The 20,635-nt window shown below is 47.7% G+C and overlaps 1 protein-coding gene across 1 annotated transcript; it reads left to right on the top strand.

Moving 5' to 3' along the window:
* Nucleotides 1-734: 734 nt before the first annotated feature.
* Nucleotides 735-19,205, top strand: LOC149356079 (serine/threonine-protein kinase PLK1-like). The gene is made up of 6 exons (XM_089576248.1): nt 735-851; nt 4,394-4,501; nt 6,077-6,193; nt 7,399-7,712; nt 12,377-12,576; nt 19,036-19,205. The coding sequence occupies exons 1-6, from the start codon at nt 735-737 to the stop codon at nt 19,203-19,205; spliced, it is 1,026 nt and encodes a 341-aa protein (XP_089432374.1).
* The last annotated feature ends 1,430 nt before the right edge of the window (nt 19,206-20,635 follow it).

The raw sequence follows: 20,635 nt of genomic DNA, 5'->3' as shown, positions 1-20,635 counted from the left end.
AAAGTGAAATCTGCACTACAGTTTTTTTCTTCACAGTTTATCACAGGCGAATATTTCTACCAGAACAATTAAGAGCATACGCACAGGCTACGACACCGCGTGAAACAGCGTGTTGAGATAAAGTTTATCATCTGGAAATGGCGATTCCCGCCTGTGAACGATTTACTGCATTTCGGGCACGGAATTTTCTGTTGTTATTGTATGGCAGGAAACCGTGACTCATGGGTTAGGAGAAAACCTGACCCTGGCTGAGATAGTACAGACTGTTCGCAGTATCCACTCGAGCTTATCATGAAGCGCATGACGTGTCAGCATTCCCAGCTGACAGTGCTGATGGGTTCCAGTGAAGGTGTGAGGAGATCCCGGAAACAGATTAAGCTTCTGAATAGCCCAGCCGCCTGAATGACCTGCAGGCAGCCGGTATCTAAAGCGCTTATTCCCGAAAGAAGGCCAGGAAAAGAGTTTCTAGGGCGTCTACAATAGACGAACAATCGAAATTCCCTTGACTCAGAGGAGGGCCTCTGCCCGACTAGTGTCCACTGCCCACCTATTCGCTACGGGTGGCGCCAACCAATACCGTGCATCTCTTTTCGTGCACGTGGTACTATGAACCCAGCTTTTTAAAGCAGTCGTGCAGCGGTCGGAGACAGCATCGTCCAGCTCAGACGCTGGTGCTTTTGCGGTAGTGTGCATTGCAGAGCGTGGAATCGCGGTCGCGTTTCCTCTTTTTCGTGATGAATTCTGCCAGGGAGACGTTGTCCGGCACTGCAAAGACCAGAGACGAATTTCCCGCTGTTGTTTTCGACGCGAAATCGCAGACAATATACACCATTGGCAAGTTTCTCGGCAAGGTATGTGTCCTTAGAGAACGGGCGCGGTACGTTCCACACAGCAGAACGTGGTGGTATACGCTTTTAGTCTAGCCTGATTATAACGACATCCCTTCAAAGAAACCAGAAAGTTAATTGCTGCTGTCGCTTCGTGCGTTGGGTTAAATGCAATAAAGGCGTGAGGGCCCGTACACCGTGGAAATAGATTAATGTACAGCTTTTGCGAAACGTAACTATGTCACGGACGTTAGCAAAGTAGCGCAGAGCACGAACGGCTCTCCATAAGCTCTATATACGGGGTGCCTCACCTAAGACTTTACACATTTGTTAAAAACAAGCCTTTTGATTTAGAAGAGCGTTTTTTTTTCAGAGGATTGTCAGCGGTGTACTAATTACGCCAGAATACAATCAAGAAAAGCGAACTAGCAGACTAGTTAATCACAACTGAATAGTTTACTTTTTAACTATTGCTAGCAGGTCCCTAAATTACTGAGAGACGAGTAGCCCACTGTTAGCAATATCCGAATCAGTTTTTAGAATTTCGAAAACGTGTTTACCCGGCGCTCGGGCTCTAAAAAGTGTGGCTACATCGCACCAAAATAAATTTGCTTTCGAGAAGCTTGCAGGCAAAGTGACCTCTCTAGTGCGCGTAACTCGTTGAAATACCCAAAATTTGTTGGGCCACAGCGGCGACGGTAACGGCATTTTCGAAATCCTAAAAGCTGATACGGATATTGCTTACCGTGGGCTACACACCTCTCAATAATTAGGGAACATTACTATAATACTTAAAAAATTGACTAGTCAATATCAATCGACCAGAATGCTAGTTAGCACCTCTTAGCTGCACGAGCGTCTCCGAGCCTTGCTAGACAAGGAACTGATCATAGTATGCCGATTCTGCGGGCTGATGCCGACAGACGTTTACCCAATGAGAAATCTTTCTTACTTGTTTATCACACGAACTATTAAGGCTTTACTGGCTTATACTGTCGTCAGTCTGTTAACAAATCGTGTCACACGCGTTTAATTCGGGAACTAAAAAAGACAGAAGATACGAATCGTGGCTTCTGATAGAGGAAGATAAAATGATCCTAGAAGCCAAGTTTGATGACTGTAGGTTAATTAGTTTATTATAGGCAAAATGGCGGAATAGCGCGGACGACTATATAGCCACCGGAACGGTGTGACGGCATAGCCACCGTAAGTCCTCACGGCATAGTGACAATTGCCACAGAATGATCTGAAAACCGCCGGATTTTTATAAAATTAGAAGGAGAAATGTGTAATTAAGCGTAATTAACACTTCAGATCGCCGAAATGGGTATAATTTGGGTATCGATATAGCCACTGTAACGGTGTGACGTCACCCACCGGAAGTCGTCACGCCATAGTGTCCTCGGGTTTCGCCTGTCAACACTTTAGTTGCCAAAGTGTCCTCACAATTTTACCGACATTGTAGACCGCTCACAATGTTATGCCTAAAAAAGAGCTTGTCTAACTTTTTGGTGCATGTACTCTCTCCTCTGCCTTCCTCTTCTTAGTTGGGGAAGATTGGTTACCAGGAAGTGAAATGCGCTGTAACTGTTTCACATGTTGGTGGACACCTCAACCGCGCAATACGGGAAGGGAGGAAAGTAGGAGTGAAAGAAGGAAAAGATAGAGAGGTGTTGTATGGGAGTGCTCCAGACATTTCCACCAGCTAATGATTTCGTCCAGCGGGGGATTTTTAATGTGCACTAACATCACATACACACACACGTGCGCGTTTTGCGTTTCGCCTCCACCGACAAGCGGCTTCCGCAGCCGGATTCGAACTCGTGTGCTCCAGCTCAGCATGCAGCAAGGGCGCTATAACCACTGAGCCATCGCGGCGGGTTCTTCGTTCGGGAGATTTACAGATATAGCACAGCATGTAGACGGGACCACCAGGACTGTGCAAAAACGGGGAAACTCGGTTACAGATGGTGCTGTAAAAAGTTGTCAGTTGCAAGTCATGTTGCTCAGTTTACCAGTTAACGCGATTCTCCTGTTTTCTAACGTCCTCCACTACTGGCATTATTGTGCCAATAAAAGGCACCTTTATGCCTCAAAAAGCCTATGGTGAACAATTACTTGCGAATTCCTCCGAGGCACTATATTTTTGCACTTTTCCTGTCTGGTTGCGTACGACAGCCTCCAAATATACTGAATGGTAGGGAAAACAGCGCTGACGGACGGGACGGAAGAAGGCGAGACAGACACATGTGCTCAGCCCTCTCCAAATATATTGTGTCTGTGAAGAGACAATCAGTATCATCTCTTGTGTGAGTGCCCTGCCTTCGTGAACGAAAGACGTAAGCTTCGTTGTGGTCTGGACCGCCTCGATCCTCGCCCTTTCTCAGAGACCAATATCCTCGGTCCGTGGCTACAACAGTCGACTACCACTAAGGCTTAGAAGGCACTGCTTTGTTTTTTGGGAGAGATTGGTTACCGGGAAGTGAAAGGCTCTGTAACTGTCTCACATATATTGGTGGACACCTAAACCGCGCAGTACGGGAAGGGAGGAAGGTAGGAGTGAAAGAAGGAAAAGATAGAGAGGTGTTGTATGGGAGTGCTCCAGACATTTCCACCAGCTTATGATTTCGTCCAGCTGGGGATTTTTAACGTGCACTAACATCACATACACACACACGTGCGCGTTTTGCGTTTCGCCTCCACCGACACGCGGCTGCCGCAGCCGGATTCGAACTCGTGTGCTCTAGCTCAGCATGCAGCAAGGGCGCTATAACCACTGAGCCATCGCGGCGGGTTCTTCGTTCGGGAGATTGACGGAGTATAGCGCGGCTAGTGGAGGGGACCACCAGGACTGTGCAAAAACCGGGGAACTCGGTTACAGATGGTGGTGTAAAAAGTTGCCAGTTGGAAGTCAGGTTGCTCAGTTTACTAGTTAACGCGATTCTCCTGTTTTCTAACGTCCTCCACTGCAGGTATTACTGTGCCAATAAAAAGCATCTTTATTCCTCAAAAAGCGTACTGTGAACAATTACTTGCGTATTTCGCCGAGGCACTATATCTTTGCACTTTTCCAGTGTGTTTGCAAACGACAGCATCCAGATTATTCCTGTCTGGTATGCTTTGTAAACTAAACCGTACTTTTGAAACAAATTTCGGACAACTTTGCCAAAACTAACCAGGCTGAACGGTTTGCTTCTCAGTCGCATATTAAAAGCTATTATACCAGCCCTCAAGCTATAAATCTCTGTATGGTAAAGAGGACCCCTCTCCTCGGCTACAAGGAACTTCTTGATCTTTAGGGAAGCCGTGAGGGCTCTACTATGCGAATGAGAAGCAAACCATGCATCCTGGTTACTTTTGGCAAAGACTGTACCTATGCCCTTCTTCCGTTCGTTCCGTCTGTCTTGAATTTCACGTAGTGCCTATTTTGTGCACTTAGGCGCCAAGCTCATTTTGCCTTCAAGTGAAGGGATCCTTCGCTGAGTGTTTCAGTCACACTGTGCGACAGCAATTGCCCAGCATTCGTTTGGAGAACCGTGCAACAAGGCTGGCATTGCTTTTTCCAGGGCGGACACGCGCATTGCTTCGAGTTTGTGGACAAAAAGGCGAACGTGGTGTACGCAGGGAAGATCGTCTCCGAGGCTCATCTTAGATCGGCGATGGTCCAGTTTTGTGTGAGTTCCTATATCACTGCACGTCGTCTATTCTCCTTCTTCCCTTTCGGTAGAAATTTTGTCGATGGGACACTGACGACAGAATGAAACGATTTTCTGGCCTCGCAGGTGCATCGAGGCGGTCAACAAATAAGTCCATGAATAATTCAAAATGACTACATGTAAAAGCGAGCCAGTTCCAAACCCAAACGTTTAATGGATATGCGCCCTGGGGATACATTATACCGGGTGTCCCAGCTAAATGTAACCAAACTATTAAAAAAGGCGAAATGTCCTAGTCTAGTGAAACCAACTCAGGGTTGTTCATAGTCGCGTGGTCTAGTCTTGAGTATTTTTCTCACTCTTCAAAGTTAATTAACTAGTTAAGTTTAGTTATTGACTTCAGGAAGAAAATGTCAATGCAAAAGTTTTAGATCACCTCGAAAAACCGCTAGTAGTGCTGTTTCCGTCAAGTTACGATTTACGTAGCTTCATTTATTGGCCTTAAAAGAAAGCTCTCACGTGACCAGCTGCTCGCTCACTTCTGTGCCCCAATGTGCACCCAAAGTCTCATCGAAGAGAGGAATTCAGAAAAAACGAATTTTATTCGTTAAGGGCGTCTTGGGACGTTGAAGTGGCACAGTTGTAATGTGGAAGCTTTTTCTTATTGTGCGGGTTATGGTTAAAGGCCGGTAAAAAAACTACTTTACGTAAATATTACTTCTCTGCAAATGTCTCAGTAAGCTGTTTCTCAAAGCGATCTACAACTTTTCCATTGACACTTTGTTCCTCAGGTCAATAATTAAAAAGTTAGTTAATTAATCTTGATTAATTAGTAAACCTTGAAGAATGAAAAAAATACTGCAAACTACGTCAGGCGGCTCTAAACAACCCTCATTTGGTTTGAGACGGCTAGGACACCCCGTGTATTTTAAAAGCTTGGTTACATTTAGCTGAGACACCTGGTATAAGGATCCATTATCCACTTTCGATTTAGTCACTGTTTTTCAGTCGTGCTTCTGCGGCTTTCAAGCGTCAGTAGGAAGCAACCGTCAGATCCGGTCCCATACAAGTCAATGGTGAGGTCATTTCCCAGGGACGCTTGAAAGATGCGGCAACATCACAGAACAACAGTGACTATTGCGATAGGGCCGCATATATTCGAAAGGGATAGTGGATCTTCATAGATTACGGCCCCTGCTTGTAGTTTTATGGCCTTTTCAAAGGCTTACCTAACCTCAGTTTTCGTTGACAGTAACACCTTTCACACGGTAGCGTGTCGAGACAGACCAACTAAAATCTCTCCATGTCCTTTTAATGCTTCTAAAAATTTTCTTTCAACTTTTTATCTGCAGAAGGGGGTCACCAGCGGGGGACAAAATTTACACTTGATTCTTGCAACACAAATAGAAACACAGCCATATAGGTCAAATTACGCTGTGGTAACCGCTTACCTTTGCCAGCGTGGTGGCTTTTGTCATTTCCACGTACGGCTTTATCAATCATAATTATCAGCTTCTAATTGCGCGACTTTTTATTCTTTTTTTACTCTTTGTACAAAATTTACGAGGTTATTAATTAAATTGTTTTCTGGAGCTTGAAGATGAAATCGACATCCACCGAAGCCTGCGTCACAAGCACGTGGTTGGTTTCCACGGCCACTTTGAGGACGACAAGAACGTGTACCTCATCATGGAGCTGTGCACATTGCAGGTGCATCAACGTTCCTGCTCTCGGTGCTTCCCATTTGCCCTGAATTTCTTTGCGTTCATTCGAAAATGTTGCTAAGGTTATAAACGTTAGTTTCTATTTCGTTTAATGGCGCTTAACGTTCCAAAACAACTCAGGCTATGAGGAATGCTGTAGTGAAGAAGTTATTTCGGAATAAATTTGGCCACCTTGTATTCGTTAACGTTCACTGACTTCGCACATCGCACTGGCCTTTAGAATTTCTCCTCCGTCGAAATCCGACCACTGAGGTTGGGATCAGAGTTGTTTCTATCGTCTAAGTGGCCGAGCACTATAGCCACTGAGCTCCTCAGGGTTACGGCTGACTGATCAGAATACCGGTGCGGTCAGAGTTGCATCCATGCAGTAATTAGACTATTTAAAATAGCGCGGACGACTGGACTGAAACAGGATAACCATACTGTCTAGTTAGTGTGTATGAAACATAATGAAACCAGAGACAAAGAAGTTCGGCATACACTAAACTATTTTAACGTGTATAAATGCGAAAGCATTGCTGTCCCTGGGTGCTTAACCCTGCTTAATTAACCCTGACCTATACCACCGGCCACCGTATCCCCACAGACTTCTCAATCTCATCCACCCACCTAACTTTCTGCCGCCCCCTGCTACGCTTGGCTTCTCTTGGAATTCACTCGGTTGCCCTTAAGGACCACCGGTTATCATGTGTTCGCATTACGTGGCCCGCCCTAGTCCATTTCTTCCTCTTGATTTCGACAAGGATGTCATTAACCCGCATTTGTTCCCTCACCCACTCTGCCCTCTTCCGGTCTCTTAACGATACAGCCATCATTTTTCCTTTCATAACTCGCGGCGTTGTCCTTAACTTAAGCTGAACCCTCTTTGTTAGCCTCCGCGTGTCGGCCCCGTAGCTGAGTACAAGTAAGATACAGCATTTGTATACTTTTCGCTTGATGGATATTGGTAAATTGCTATTCATGATCTGAGTGAGACTGCCATATGCGCTCCACCCCATTATTATTCTTCCAGCCATTTCGCTCTCATGATCCGGATCAGCGTCTCATTCATTGCTTACCAAAGGGTAACGTTGAGTGCGTGATGCTGGCGTGCGATTAAGCGTGTGCCATGTGCGGGTTACCAGACCGCCGGCGCGCCGGTCGCACCTTCAAGGGTCGTCCGCAGGCTTCATTAGCGCATTTACTTCACAGTCTCTGGAGGATGTCCTCCAGCACCGCAGGACCCCCACCGAGACGGAAGTGCGGTACTTGATGCGCCAGCTGCTCCTGGCCTGCCAGTACCTGGTGCAGGAGAAGGTCATCCATCGAGACCTGAAGGTCGGGAACCTGCTCCTCACCAAGGGCTTGCAACTCAAGGTGGCCGACTTCGGGTTCGCCACACGCCTCTACTTCAAGGAGGAACTCAAGATATCCATTTGCGGCACCGCCAACTACATGGCCCCCGAGATGCTTAACCTGAAGGGCTACAGCCATGAAGTGGACATCTGGGCCGTCGGATGCATCTTGTGAGTCTCTCAGGGCCGGATAAAGAAAAATGGGGACCCTGGGCAAATGGCATATAGGCCCCCTCTCTCTTTCCCTACAATGACCTCCCTGCCCTCTGCAACACTACTGGAATTGCTGGAATACACCCATGTTTCATTGCAATTCCACGAAAATAAAAAGAAGTGCGATCAATGGGACTCGTGCAACAGTAACGCATTAGCATTAGTTTTACAGCGCACAAAACACAACGCGACTCTTGGAACGCGCCGCGACACGTGTCCGTCTGCGGCCGAGCGCCGAACGTCTCGGAAGAGCCACGTGGTGCGACCGACAACTTGTGTGGGGCTGCATGGCAGCCCGCTGCGCTCGCCGCCCACTTTCCTCTTTCAATGACTCCGTGAACAACCAGACAGACGGTTTTTGTTCGCAGCACTGTTGCAATGCTAACGCATTAAAAAAAAGCAGGCTGAGCTAGTTTCCTACAGTTGAGCTGGGCGCTCCAGCAGCGACTAGGAAATAGAAACACTCGTTAATTAGTGCTCCGAGAAGGTATTATTAAAGGTTATTAAAATTAGTTTGATTACACGATGGACGTTTACTACTACCCTCATGGGGCACATTTGAATAGCAGAAGTTAAATCCTGGATCAGTGATGAGCGTGCTCGACTCAGCACCCGGGTTCAAACCTAGCTACATGGCGGTCGCGTTTTGATGAAGGCGAAATGCAAAAAGGCGCCCGTGTGCTGTGCGATTTAAGAGAACGTTAAACATCCCCATGTGGTCGAAATTTTTCCTGAGCGCTCCACAACGGCACTACTTTTTTTTTTTGCTGCCGCGGTGGATCAATGGTTATGGTGCTCGGCTGCTGACCCGAAAGATTCGGGTTCGATCCCGGCCCCGGCTGTCGGATTTCTTTGGAGGCGAAATTCTGGAAGCCCGTGTACTGTGCGATGTCAGTGCACGTTAAAGGGCCACGGACCACCCCAGCTCAGCAGACACTCTCTACCTCTCTTTCAGCGAGCCTCATCTCCTTCCACTCCCTCCTCGAAATTTTTCTCTCCCGCTCCTCGTCGAGTAGGCTCGGCAAGGCAAAATCACCCCTTCCTTCTCCGGTGTAAGCCGGAGGCGTGGTGTCTGTGGAGTGCGTCACAGGGCGACGTCATGGCCCCGCCTTCAATAGAATTCTTTTCTTGGTTTTTGCATTTTCTCCGCACACTGAACGATCGAGAGGCGCGATCGGCTCGACCACCTAGACTTGTTAGCGAGCGCATCCTTTCATACATCTGTTTGTCATTCCCAGTTAACGAGCCACCTTTTCATTTTCTTTTAGGCCTCCCCACCGTTTCACGAGCGGAGGGGCGGAAGTCGGTTGTGTTCGAAACACACGGCGAAGCGCGGACCCGGCAACCGCCCGTTTGCTTTTCTCCATGCGTGTTTGTGTTCTGTGCGTTTGTGTCTTTTCTCCGCTCCAAAGCATATGTCATTCATTGGAGTCAAGGCGTACGCAAGATGCACGAAAGATAAGCGGTATGTGTGCGGAGCGGTAAAGTGGGCGAGCGAGGGAAAGGCTCTGCTGCACTACTAATTAAAACCTTGTTTTGGGGGGCTCGCATAGAAGAAAAGAAACTGAGAAGGGAGCGCGCGCACGCAGAGCGTCTCGTGACGGGATCACGGCGGGGGGGGGGGGGGGGGGGGGGGAGGGGGGGGGCGAACCAACTCCCTCAGTTTTACTGTTTTTTTACTTTTTATGGCTAGGGTTCAAGGCTGTCGCCGCACGCTCCCTCCGCAGTTTTTTTTTTTTGTTCCTTCATGCGGGTTTGTAGGCATGAGCCAGAACAGAAGGCGCTGCGGAAAGCGTTGTGCAGACGACGCGACGCCAAGGCTACGCCCAACCTTCTCCCGTCAGTCAGAACGATGCACCAATGGAGTGCCTTTAGCGAAAGTAGCCCCCCCTGACGTCAGCGGGGTGCAGAGTAGTGGGCCGGGCCCGTTTTTGAAGGAAGGAAAGAACGAACGGGCTTTGATTTGAATTTTCGCAGCTTTTTGGGGCGCGCATTGCTCTAGTATTTTGCAGAGGTTATCTTCGATGCCTCATCTATGCAGTGGGCTTGTTTTTCAAAAATGTCCGGACCCTGGTCAGTGGCCCTTTAAAGAACCCCAGCTGGGAGGTCGAAATTTCCGCAGCCCTCCACTAAGGCGTCTCTCATAGCCTGAGTTGCTTTGGGACGTTAAACCCCCTTAAACCGATAAACCAACGGCACCTCTTTCTCTCCTTTCATTCAGACCTTCCTCCCTCCCCTCAAGACATGGTTGAGGTGTCCACCTAGAAGTGAGGCAATTACTGCGCCTTTTATTTCATCGGAAATTAAATTCCCCCTGGCTCTACAAAACCAACCCCAAGAAAAAAGAACGAACAAAATAAATTGTCAGGGCCGCGGCTATCACATTTTGCTGGAGGCGAAATGCTAGAGGCCCGTGCACTATTGCGATAATAGTGCACTTTGAAGAACTTGATGTGGTCGAAACTATCCGGAGGATTCCACTACGGCGTCCCGGATAGCCGGACTTGATTTGGGATGTTAAACCCCATAAACAAGTGTTTCGCTTTGGCTGCCGGAGCACAAAGTGAAACCGTGGGACTTCCAAGAAGCTAGCATGCACAGCCTGATTTGTTTTTCAAATTTGGCAAGGATAAAACCCGGTGCATATAATAATTCTGGCACCCATTCTTCATATGTGTGCGAAATTCGAACAATCCACCCGTGTATCTGAGAGAAGCATTCTACGGTGCGCATTTTTCTCAACAGTCCGTATATGATACTCGTGCAAGTAGACACCGCTTCAAATTCCGCTGCGCATTCTAGTTTCGTTTTTGCCTACCCTGCTCTAATAATGCTTGTGACGCTAAAATGTCGCATTTCCTTATATTTGTAAACCATACAGAGGGCGCAAAGCAAGTTTTTTTTTACATCTAGCACCGCACTGCATATTAGCGGATATGTGTGGTTTTAAAAATTAATTAGTGCATTTTTAGCCGATTATTAAAGCTGTTCCAGCAGAATGCTTGGCGGTGAGGCGGGAGTCCCACCTGTTATGTCGACGGCAGGATTCTCAAAAACACCACACCTTCAGACGCCACTGGACGGGGGGATTGACAGAAAACCACGAAAGCCTTTCCGCAATCCGTAAGCAAACGCATCTATCGCTTCGTAAGAAAGGGGGCCCCGTCGGGGTGGCAGCTCGACAAGCTACCCCCCACTGATTAGGCTAAACAAAGTTACTTAAGGTGGGTGCCCATCTCCTCGTTCTGGTTTTCTCGCTTCATACGTGTCACTCAAAGTTCCATTGCCCACGGTTCCATACGCTAAGCAGGTTAGAATAAATGGGCCCCTTCTCCTGCTGTCGGAGGTGAGGCCCTGGCCTGCAGCCCCCTTAGACCCCCCCCCCCCTCATTCCAGCGCTGGTCTCTCTCAACTGCGCAGAAATGTCTTCAGCTCTTTTAATACTTCCAATGACAGCTCGCAATGCACATATCGTACAGGTACTAACCCGTCCGTAAATGCATTAAAGGCGTAGGCTACCGTCCGAAATGTGAATATAAAAACTGAGAAATTCTTTCCTATCTTTGCCTATATTGACAGTAACGTGGGAAGAACTCATGCCCGAGGCATTTACTTATATTTTCATCTGGCGAAGCAAGTCGGGCCTGAGTGGACGGCGGTGATGTGTTCTGATCAAACACCGTAGCTTCGCCTGCAGTCAGGTTACGTCGTGTAAAATAGATGTGAATTTTGCGAATGAACTAGGCGGTATTACAAAGGGTTAATTTAAGTACAGCAAATTTCCGGCGGCATAATTTTTCGTATTTCATCTAGTCACCGTATACCGCAGAGTTCAAGTGTGCTTGTTCATTCCAGTATACGTCGACAGGTGTGCTTTTATCAATATAAAACACTTGCGCATATCTATGATAGACATCATTACCCTTAATTTTTACGGTTCTTGAACTTTCGTAATGCTTTGATTTTTGTTTGCGATAAAAGCTGGGAATCAGTAAACGGGGCGCTCATTATCGTAATGGTGGGAAACAGCTCAGACTGGACGAGAGACAGAGAATGAAGCAGACGTCAGATGCGCTTCTTCCTTCGTTCCTGTCTCATCGAGTCCAGGCTGTTCGTCATAATTATGAAATTACGCCACTATCTTAAAGTCGTCTTTGCAACCCTTATTACCACCAACTTAACTGGCGGGCAGTCATCTCGTCCTTCCGCTGACAGGCCTCTGCATGAAGTCGGGATTCGCAGAAGCCGGCACAGACGGGAAGCGACGTTCATGTGTCGAGAAAATGGGTTTGAAAAGTTCCAGCCGTGATTCCTGGGTACGCAACCGGGTATGCGTATCTTCAAGCAAAGAACTTACGAATGCCAGAGAGAAAATATTGTCCATAAAATCACTGTGCGGTCCCTCTAAATGTTAAGAAACAATGAGATCACCCCCTTCACGTTCAAATCCAGGCACTTAGGTGCATCACGAGCGTCGTTTGCCCGCTCTTAGGTTAGCATTTCATGGCGACTGGTTGGTAGGGGTCTCCTGTAGCATTGCTGTGCCCGCACTCCTTGGAGCTGTGGCGTGCTGAGATGGCAGACGGTGCGGACACTGACAGGCCGCGAACTGCTCTCCGCAGGTACAAGCTGCTAGTTTGGCGTCCCCCTTTCAGTTCGTCGTCGAAGGCGACGATTTACGACAGAATCAAGAGGAACGAATACAGGATACCTTCGACCGTGTCCCCCGACGCGAGCGCCCTCATCCGGTGGATTCTCCAACCGGAACCCGCAAGGCGGCCCAGCATCGAAGCCATCATGCACCACGAGTTCATGACAACAGGTAGGCCTCATCTTGCATCTCTATACTCTGTATGTCTGTGTGCTATAGTGCTTCCATCATGGCTCCTGTTCTTTTTTATGCGAAGCATATTACTAGAGGTACACTACAGCCCTTCGCCGTGGTTACGCGCCGTGCACACCACGCGGTACAGTGACGTCACCCCACATGACATAACACGTGCCACATGTCGTCACGACAGAGGAAGATGGGGTCCACTTCGCGCCGTCGCTGTGGTTGCACGCCGTGCAGACCACGTGGTATAGTGACGTCACACCACGTGACATACCACGCGACACATGACGTCACGACAGATCGCCGTCACGCGCTGGGAGAGGGAGAACGATGCCATCGCACAGACACCGGAATGTCCTCGAGCGGCATTCCCGCGCATTTCGAACGCGCGTTCACACTCGGTGTAGGTGAAACGCTAGCTCCACCGGGCAGGCGGACGCGGCTTCCGTGGCAATCCAGGCGCCCACGCAACGCGCGTCTCGGGGTTAGTCGGCGTTCCGCTGTAGCCATGCCGTTGTCTTCCCCCACGACGAAGGCTTCTAGTGGTTGTATTAAAATGACCAAGTATTCAACGAAGGAAAGCCATGTATTACCAAGCCTAGCCATCAATATGCTTCGCATCTGACCAGGGTTAACCAAGTTAAGCCTCAGCAATTTTTTTTTGCAACGCTAGAGCGTTATAGCTGACGTTCGGCGAAAACGCCGCGCTCGTTGTCACTAATAGGTGGTGTCCAATCTGAACGAGCCGCAAGGAATGCTGGGCGCGTGTACGGCGCGTGTACGTGTGTACACGCGCCGTGTACACACGTACGGCGTGTACGGCGCTCTGCTTGAAATGCGGATTTGCCAAGCTTAAATTCGCTCCTAATAAGTTAATACGCGCGAATGAAGTCGTAAAAAAGGTCAGCATGCTCTACGTGCATTATTATGCCCACGCTCGACGTTCCGTATTGGAATTAAGGGCTGAAAAGCGTTGTAAGTGCGAACGTTTCGGCATGCTTCGTCTGTTCGCGCTGAAGTTTAGGACGCTTCATTCACTCGCTGAAAAGTCCGCTTCTTGTTACGGTTATCATATGGCTGCTACATAGTTCTCTAATATATATTAGAGTACATATTTCCTATAGGTTTCGCGCTTCCAGGCGCTGAATATATGGACTACCAGCAACCGCAGCCTAGCATTACGTACGAGCGCATATTGTAGCAGGGTGGCTACGACGACAAGGAGCTTGAACCGTGCAAATCCGCGGAGGACTTTCGGTACTTTTTCTATACACGCCGCAGTGGCCTAGCGGTTAGGGCGCTTGGCTACTAAGTCGGAGGACCCGATCCGGGACTCGGCGGCCGCGTTTCCGATGGAGGCGAAGCGCGAAAGGCGCCCGTGCGCTGCGCGATGTTAGCGCACGTTAAAGAACTCCCGGTGGTTCCAATTAATATGGAGGCCTCTACTACGGCGTCCCTGTTTGCCCACGAGTCGCTCTTCCTCTCGAAAGTCTGTGAACTTATCAATGTTTTACAACCTTAGCAAGGGGCAAAATCTGTTTTATTGTCGGCTCCTGTACTTGTCAGCTTAATTGCTTTCATTGCATATTTGCTATGCTTTATGGAATAATTACTGCAGAAGCTGGCATTCTTAACAACTCTGTCATGTGATTTAATTTTAGTTGAGCTGTAATGGAAAAATGCAACTGCATTACAAATGTGTTGAATTAATTCAGCACTACTGTAGTCTTTCTACCTGTACGAATTATGCCCCGACAAGCATGCACCGAGACTTTGTGGCTGAAAACCTCCACTTATGTGCGCCAAGAGCCCAGATGGGAAGTTACATGGCAGCTATTCCAGCAGTGAGAGGCGTCCACTTACTGCAGCTTTGGTGGATGCACAAGAACTTTTCTCACAAACAAAATTGACTATGCATAGTTATGCACTGCAACTGCACTGCAATGCATTTTACACCCTGCATGGTGGTGTGGGACATTACAAGCCATTTACATTTAACTTGCACCTCTGAATGTTAAGAATTTCTGTACTCGATTTCCCGATGCTGGCTGCTGCATTAGGTAGATGAAAAAAATGTACAAAAATAAATGCTTTGTTTTGTGTCATCTCTTGAACATTCACTAGCTTCAAGGATGTAAAATCAATGTTGCTTCCCATGAAAGCAGAGGAGAGCCTGTAGCCATTTTGCTGTCGTGTACTTCGTGCTCTGAGCCTAGTTGAAGGAGAACCACCAGCCTGTGTACAGACAGATGTCGCCAATGGTTGGCACGTCAGCTGTTGATGCCTAGCTATGTATAGAAATGTGGAGATGTATAACTTACGCACTGTATGCACAATGTTCAAGGTAATGTAGGTAAGTAACAACACTAGCAGCTAGGCAAAAGATGAGCTTGCCTTCTATTTTTCCTAATAAAAACCTAAGGCCAAAACAAGGCATCAAAGCCTGCTACAGAGCTTCACTACAGGCACCACAACACGCACTACAGCGCTTGTCTCTTCTCCTTTCTTTGTTTGTGTTTGCATGCTTTGGTGCTGCTCCTTTTCTTAGATTCAAAATGCACCAACTAGCCCCAAAGGAAGTTTTATTGAACGCAAACAAAGTCAGGCACAAAGACAAAACAGTAAGCAACAGGAGCCAAAAGCAGAACAAGCTCTTGACGTGGGCAGCTTTACTGTTGAACTGCAAGAGGAGCAAGTTTCTCAGCTATTAACGAGAAACTCTTCTTGTCCTGTAGGTATAACATCATATCTTTGTCTTGGAAAACCTTTCGCAGCGCATTTTCTACAGCATGTAATAAATGAGTTTAATGCAGATCTTTGTGACAAATAGTAAATTATAATAAATAGTATGGTCGAGCGTAAAAAAATATCATGCTACAGCTTTTACAGCACACACAGAAGCTTGATACGAGTTGTTTTCAGAATCTTCTACAAGTCCCTGTTACAAAGTCTTGTGCAATGTTGAACAAAAGGCATTTGAATCCAGTTTTAGCTTTGGCGTTAACAATGCCGCACAGCTTGCACATTGATAAACCATTCGTAAGACACTAGTGATACCAAAAAGTCTGGAATTACTGAACACAATGCGTTCCTTGGCTTTTTAATAAAAAAACGTAATTTTATAGCATGATTATTACTCTTGATAGTTATGTACCCAACGACCACTAGACCAGCCTCTGCCTTCCTTGTAGCATCTTGCACTTCTTGAAATCACCAATGTACCTCTCAATTAGTCAATCATTAAGTGCAATATTACTACATGCAAACATGCAATGCATCACATATGCAAGCTATAGACGTAGACATTTATTTACTTCATATGCATGTTCAGCACATAAACAGTGTGCAAATGACACTTTGCTGCACAGTGAGAGTTCAGTATTATAGCATTTGTGTCAGATGTCAATTCTACTATGTTCTGTACAATGAACGGTGAAAAACAGCTAGGTTATGTTGGCTGCCATTTATTTTTAATCGTGTTATCCTGAAGTGAAGCTTTTCCCAACTTACTGACTCAGAGTATGAAAAGAAATGCGGTTAATAATTCTTATCACTTTCTAATGCGATCACCTTGTCTGTCAGCCTCCTTCTCCGCACACAGGAAACGAAGAAACATTACTGCAACATGCGGGTCCACACAAACAGGGAACTTGTGTGTAACAGGTTGCTTAATTATAATTTTCGACACTTGCTGCGTGCTCATGTCGACTAGTGTTCTGGTGAAAACGTGTTTCAGTTTGAGCATGAAATTAGCGAAAATGGCCTCATAGAACAATTTATAACTGAACGAGATGCCGCCGTACGTGGCCGCGGTGTCGCCGTTTCGACAGCTGACGGCAGTAACAACACACTCCTTAAGTATTAGCTATGAATTCGAGCTACTCGCATTCAGCGCAAATGTCTAGGAATAATCGTCCTGTCCTTTAACATCTTAAGTTGTCACGCTGTACTGACGGAGGCTGAACATCATATATTTGCAAACATAGCCCGCGCGGTGCTGCCGCCGTCATGTGAGAACGGTTCTGGCACATAGCCGAAGTCTTCCGAGCGAGAAATTGGTGCTCCTGAAGGAGATAAACAACCTACTTTACCGAATTCTTCAACTTCCACAACGCTCTCAAACTCTGCCGCCAACAATATGCTCGAAGCAGAGCATAAGGTTGACCGTCGCAGGCAGTCTGCCAGCGGATCGCAACGGCGCACTGTTCTTGCCGTTCCCTGTAGTTGATGGCACTCGGAACATGTTGCATTCCGTTGCAATGAAGTTTCTGCAGGTTGCGGCAGCGCACAACATCCTTTTTCCAGCAATGTGAGAGCCAGTATTAAGAAAAGAAAGACCGAAACCGCACGTCTGCAAGCAATGCCTACGCAAACCAAACGACGGAAAAGACCCGGAAGTTCAAATTCAGGTGACAAAGCTGCGCCGTGACGCAATGTCCGCTGTCAGTTGGACCCCACCTATTTAGGATTGTTCGGCAGAGGTCGTGACGTCGCACCACAGTCAACCAATGAGAGTGAGGCACCATATCGGACACGGAGAACAGAGGGGTAGGCGGGATGGCAGACGCGCAGAAGTCAGAGCTTGCGGAAAGTTTCCCCTGCTCTTTTCTTTTTATGCGAAGCATACTACTTTAGCTACCACTTTAGCCCTTCACCGTGGTTATGCGCCTCCAAATCACGTGATACGTGACGTCACACCATGTGACACGATGACGTCACGACAGTAGAGAAACGGGTGCCCGCCTTGCGCCGTCGCTGTGGTGGTGCGCCTCCAAATCACGTGATGCATGACGTCACACCACGTGACACGATGACGTCACGACAGTGGAGAAACGGGGGCCGACCTCGCGCTGTCGCTGTTGTTGTGGGCCTCCAAATCACGTGACACGATGATGCCACACCACGTGACATGATGACGTCACGGCAGTGGAGAAACGGGGCCCACCTCGCGCCGTCGCTGTGGTTGTGCGCCTCCAAATCACGTGATACATGACGTCACACCACGTGACACGATGACGTCACCACAGTGGAGAAACGGGGGCCCACCTCGCGCCGTCGCTGTGGTTGTGCGCCTCCAAATCACGTGATACATGACGTCACACCACGTGACACGATGACGTCACGACAGTGGAGAAACGGGGGCCTATCTCGCGCCGTCGCTGTGGTTGTGCGCCTCCAAATTGCGCGACACGATGATGCTTCGCATTCTCCAGGCTTAACCAAGTTAAGCCTCAGCCATTTTTTTTTGTTTGCGAGTCAAGTCTTGTGACAGAGTGCATGATGTGGCTCTCGGGGTAGGGGTGCAGCGATGGAGTGCTTCTAAAAAGAAACAAAATAAAGGCGGAGGTTCGCTTTGGACGGGTGCGTACCGTAAAATTGTTTGTGGAGTTTCGGTGGAGGGCTGCGTCAAGGGTAGGGAATTTGCCATATGTACCAATGTCCGATCACTCTTTACTCTCGTGCAAGCTTAATTCGAAAGAACACAGAGTTATGTCACTGATTGTACTAGTTCGTGTTAAAGCGAAACATTGGGTCTTCCCATACAGATCGTTTCCACAACGTCAAATTTCTCCTTTAGTGTGTAACCAATAATCCGACGGGAACCAACCTCGCGTAAAATCGTCCGTTGTCTGTTCCCTTGTCTGTTCGCAGCTGGCCTAGCGCGAGCACTCCGTCCCGCGGCACTGCCCGCAAATCGTCGTCTGCTACGTAGCAGAAATCCGCGCTTTCGCTCCGATTCGAATGTAACCTCGTGTTCCGTATTCACCTGCCCCTGTTACGAAAAATTCCGCTGCGCAATCTACTGAACTATATGGGCTCAAAACGCCGACTACAAGGTACCTTATGATGGTCTTCGTCTTTCGATAAGTAATTTAACATCTAAAATTGCCTGCATTTTCGGGAATCGGCGAAAAACTGCATTCAGCTGCGGGAGAACTTTTTGTCCAAGCGAGCAAAGAAGCCACTTTGACAGGTTGCGCCATCTGGCGAGCGGTGAGGCAACCGATGTCACGGCTTGGGGCTGGAATGTGCACCTCGCGCGGTTTCTTGGGATGTGCGTGTCGTCTGCTCCTTGAAATTAACACCGCTCGCCAGATGGCGCAGTCTGTCAGACTGGCTTCTTTGCTCGCCTGGGCGAAAAGTTCTGCCGCAGCCGAATGCACTTTTTCGCCGATTCCTGAAAATGTACGCAAGTTTAGATGTTAAATTACATATCGAAAGACGAAGACTATCATAAGCTACCTTGTAGTCGGCGTTTCAGCCCATACAGTCCAGTAGTTTGCACAGGAGAATTTTTTCTAACACGGACAGATAAATACGGAACAGGCGGTAGTAAACATTCTCTGTAGTTTTCCCTTTTGCCAGAACTGCTAATCACCTCGGCTTTAGTTTATGGCATTGATCCACCTGCACAGGCCCTGAATGCTCTTCGCCCTCTCCTTCCAGGCCTGCTTCCTGCCCACCTGCCTGCATCCCGTGTCACAACGGAGCCTCACGTGGACGCCGTCGGCACCGCCTTGGACACAGACGACAGGAAACCCGTCTCGGAGTCCATGGAGGGTTGGACTTTGTCTCCGACTGAAAAGGTCCACATGGGAACGGCTGCACTTATTTAATGCTTCAACAGCTCCAGTTTTTTTTGTGTATTTCTGCAGTTGTTACAAGTATTGTAACCATTGTTTTATTTCCGCAATACAAATTTCACGAAACTTTTCTTTCAAACTTTGAGGCATCCTGTTTCTTGTTGACATGCACTGTCAATCCTTTGCCATTGGAGTACATCTACAAATAATATATTTTTGACAATCCTTCTGTCGTTACTGGCAAGCCTGTTATTGGGCTCCGAAGGTGGATTGCGGTGAATGCTACGGCTGTGATGCGATTTTAATTTTTATGTGTCCAACTTTTTAATAAATATTTGTACCCAGTGCATTGTATCCATTTGCACTTTACGAAAAAGACACGTTATCCTCTTTTCGACCATACCAACTGGGAACTGTGATTCAAAACTATGCTATCCCAGGTGGCCACTTTGTGGAGGCTACTAGAGTTACTGTATACATATACAGTAACTCTAGAGGCTGCCAGATGGTAGCGCCACCTATGAACGAGCGCGCCAGCTATCGGTGGTGGCCTATAACTTTTTGTTTAATGTGTTGTTACTTATTTTTAATCCTGTGGGCCTCTTTACGAGGCCTGATAGCAGGTGGGGAAACACAATTTGCACACTCAGTTCGAAGCTACGACGAGACAAGCAGCATAAAACGCAACCACACGGCGGCAAGAAGAGACACATGATCAGAACAGAGTTACAAATAAACTGTTAGACCATGTTGAATAGGGGGGAACATTTATTTATTTATTCAAAATACAGGGCCCAGAAGGGCATCGAGTAAGGAGGCAAAATGGCGGATCAAGTACGATAGGAACAATTAAATACATCGCGCCATACAAGCAGTGGCGGTCTCAGAGATTGGTTTTGGGGGGGGGGGGGGAGGACTTCTGTATACAAGGTAAGAAAAAGGTAGAAAAAAAAATTTATTTACCTTTTATTTGTACAATTATTGGATGTTGTTTGAAAAATAAATGGCGAGAGATAGATGTTATACCATAACTCTTGATTGGAGTGTTAACGGTTGCTTGAGCAATATTCAATTCGATGCCGGGGGAAAACAGGTTTGTCGGATAAGATATTCGGCCACAGTGGGTCCAGCAAGGTCAAAGCACCTGTCCAGTCATTTCACGAGCCCGGTTGGCGGCCTTCATTACTCACTTCGGGGAAGGCCGCTTTCACCGTCGAAGGACCCCCCTTCCTGCCAATGGCGTCGGCCGATTCTCAACCCTGCTAGCCTGTCAATGCAGGGAGCTACGCGACCATACAGGAAGGGGTCCAACTCCTATCATGGAGGGAGGGGACTGTCAACTTTTATCTGCCGCTCCATGCATAGTCACTCTATAGTATGCTCATGAGAGTTTACCGACGGTATTGCCTGGAAGGAATCCTTCAACTGGGAAAAGCCGCTTCGTCCTTGAGTTTTATCTGACT

Source organism: Amblyomma mixtum, chromosome 3, assembly GCF_055824585.1.
Source record: "Amblyomma mixtum isolate Tamu chromosome 3, ASM5582458v1, whole genome shotgun sequence".
NCBI classification, from domain to species: domain Eukaryota; kingdom Metazoa; phylum Arthropoda; class Arachnida; order Ixodida; family Ixodidae; genus Amblyomma; species Amblyomma mixtum.
Note: the sequence above shows the minus strand (reverse complement) of the source record. Positions and strands in the feature narration are given on the sequence as shown.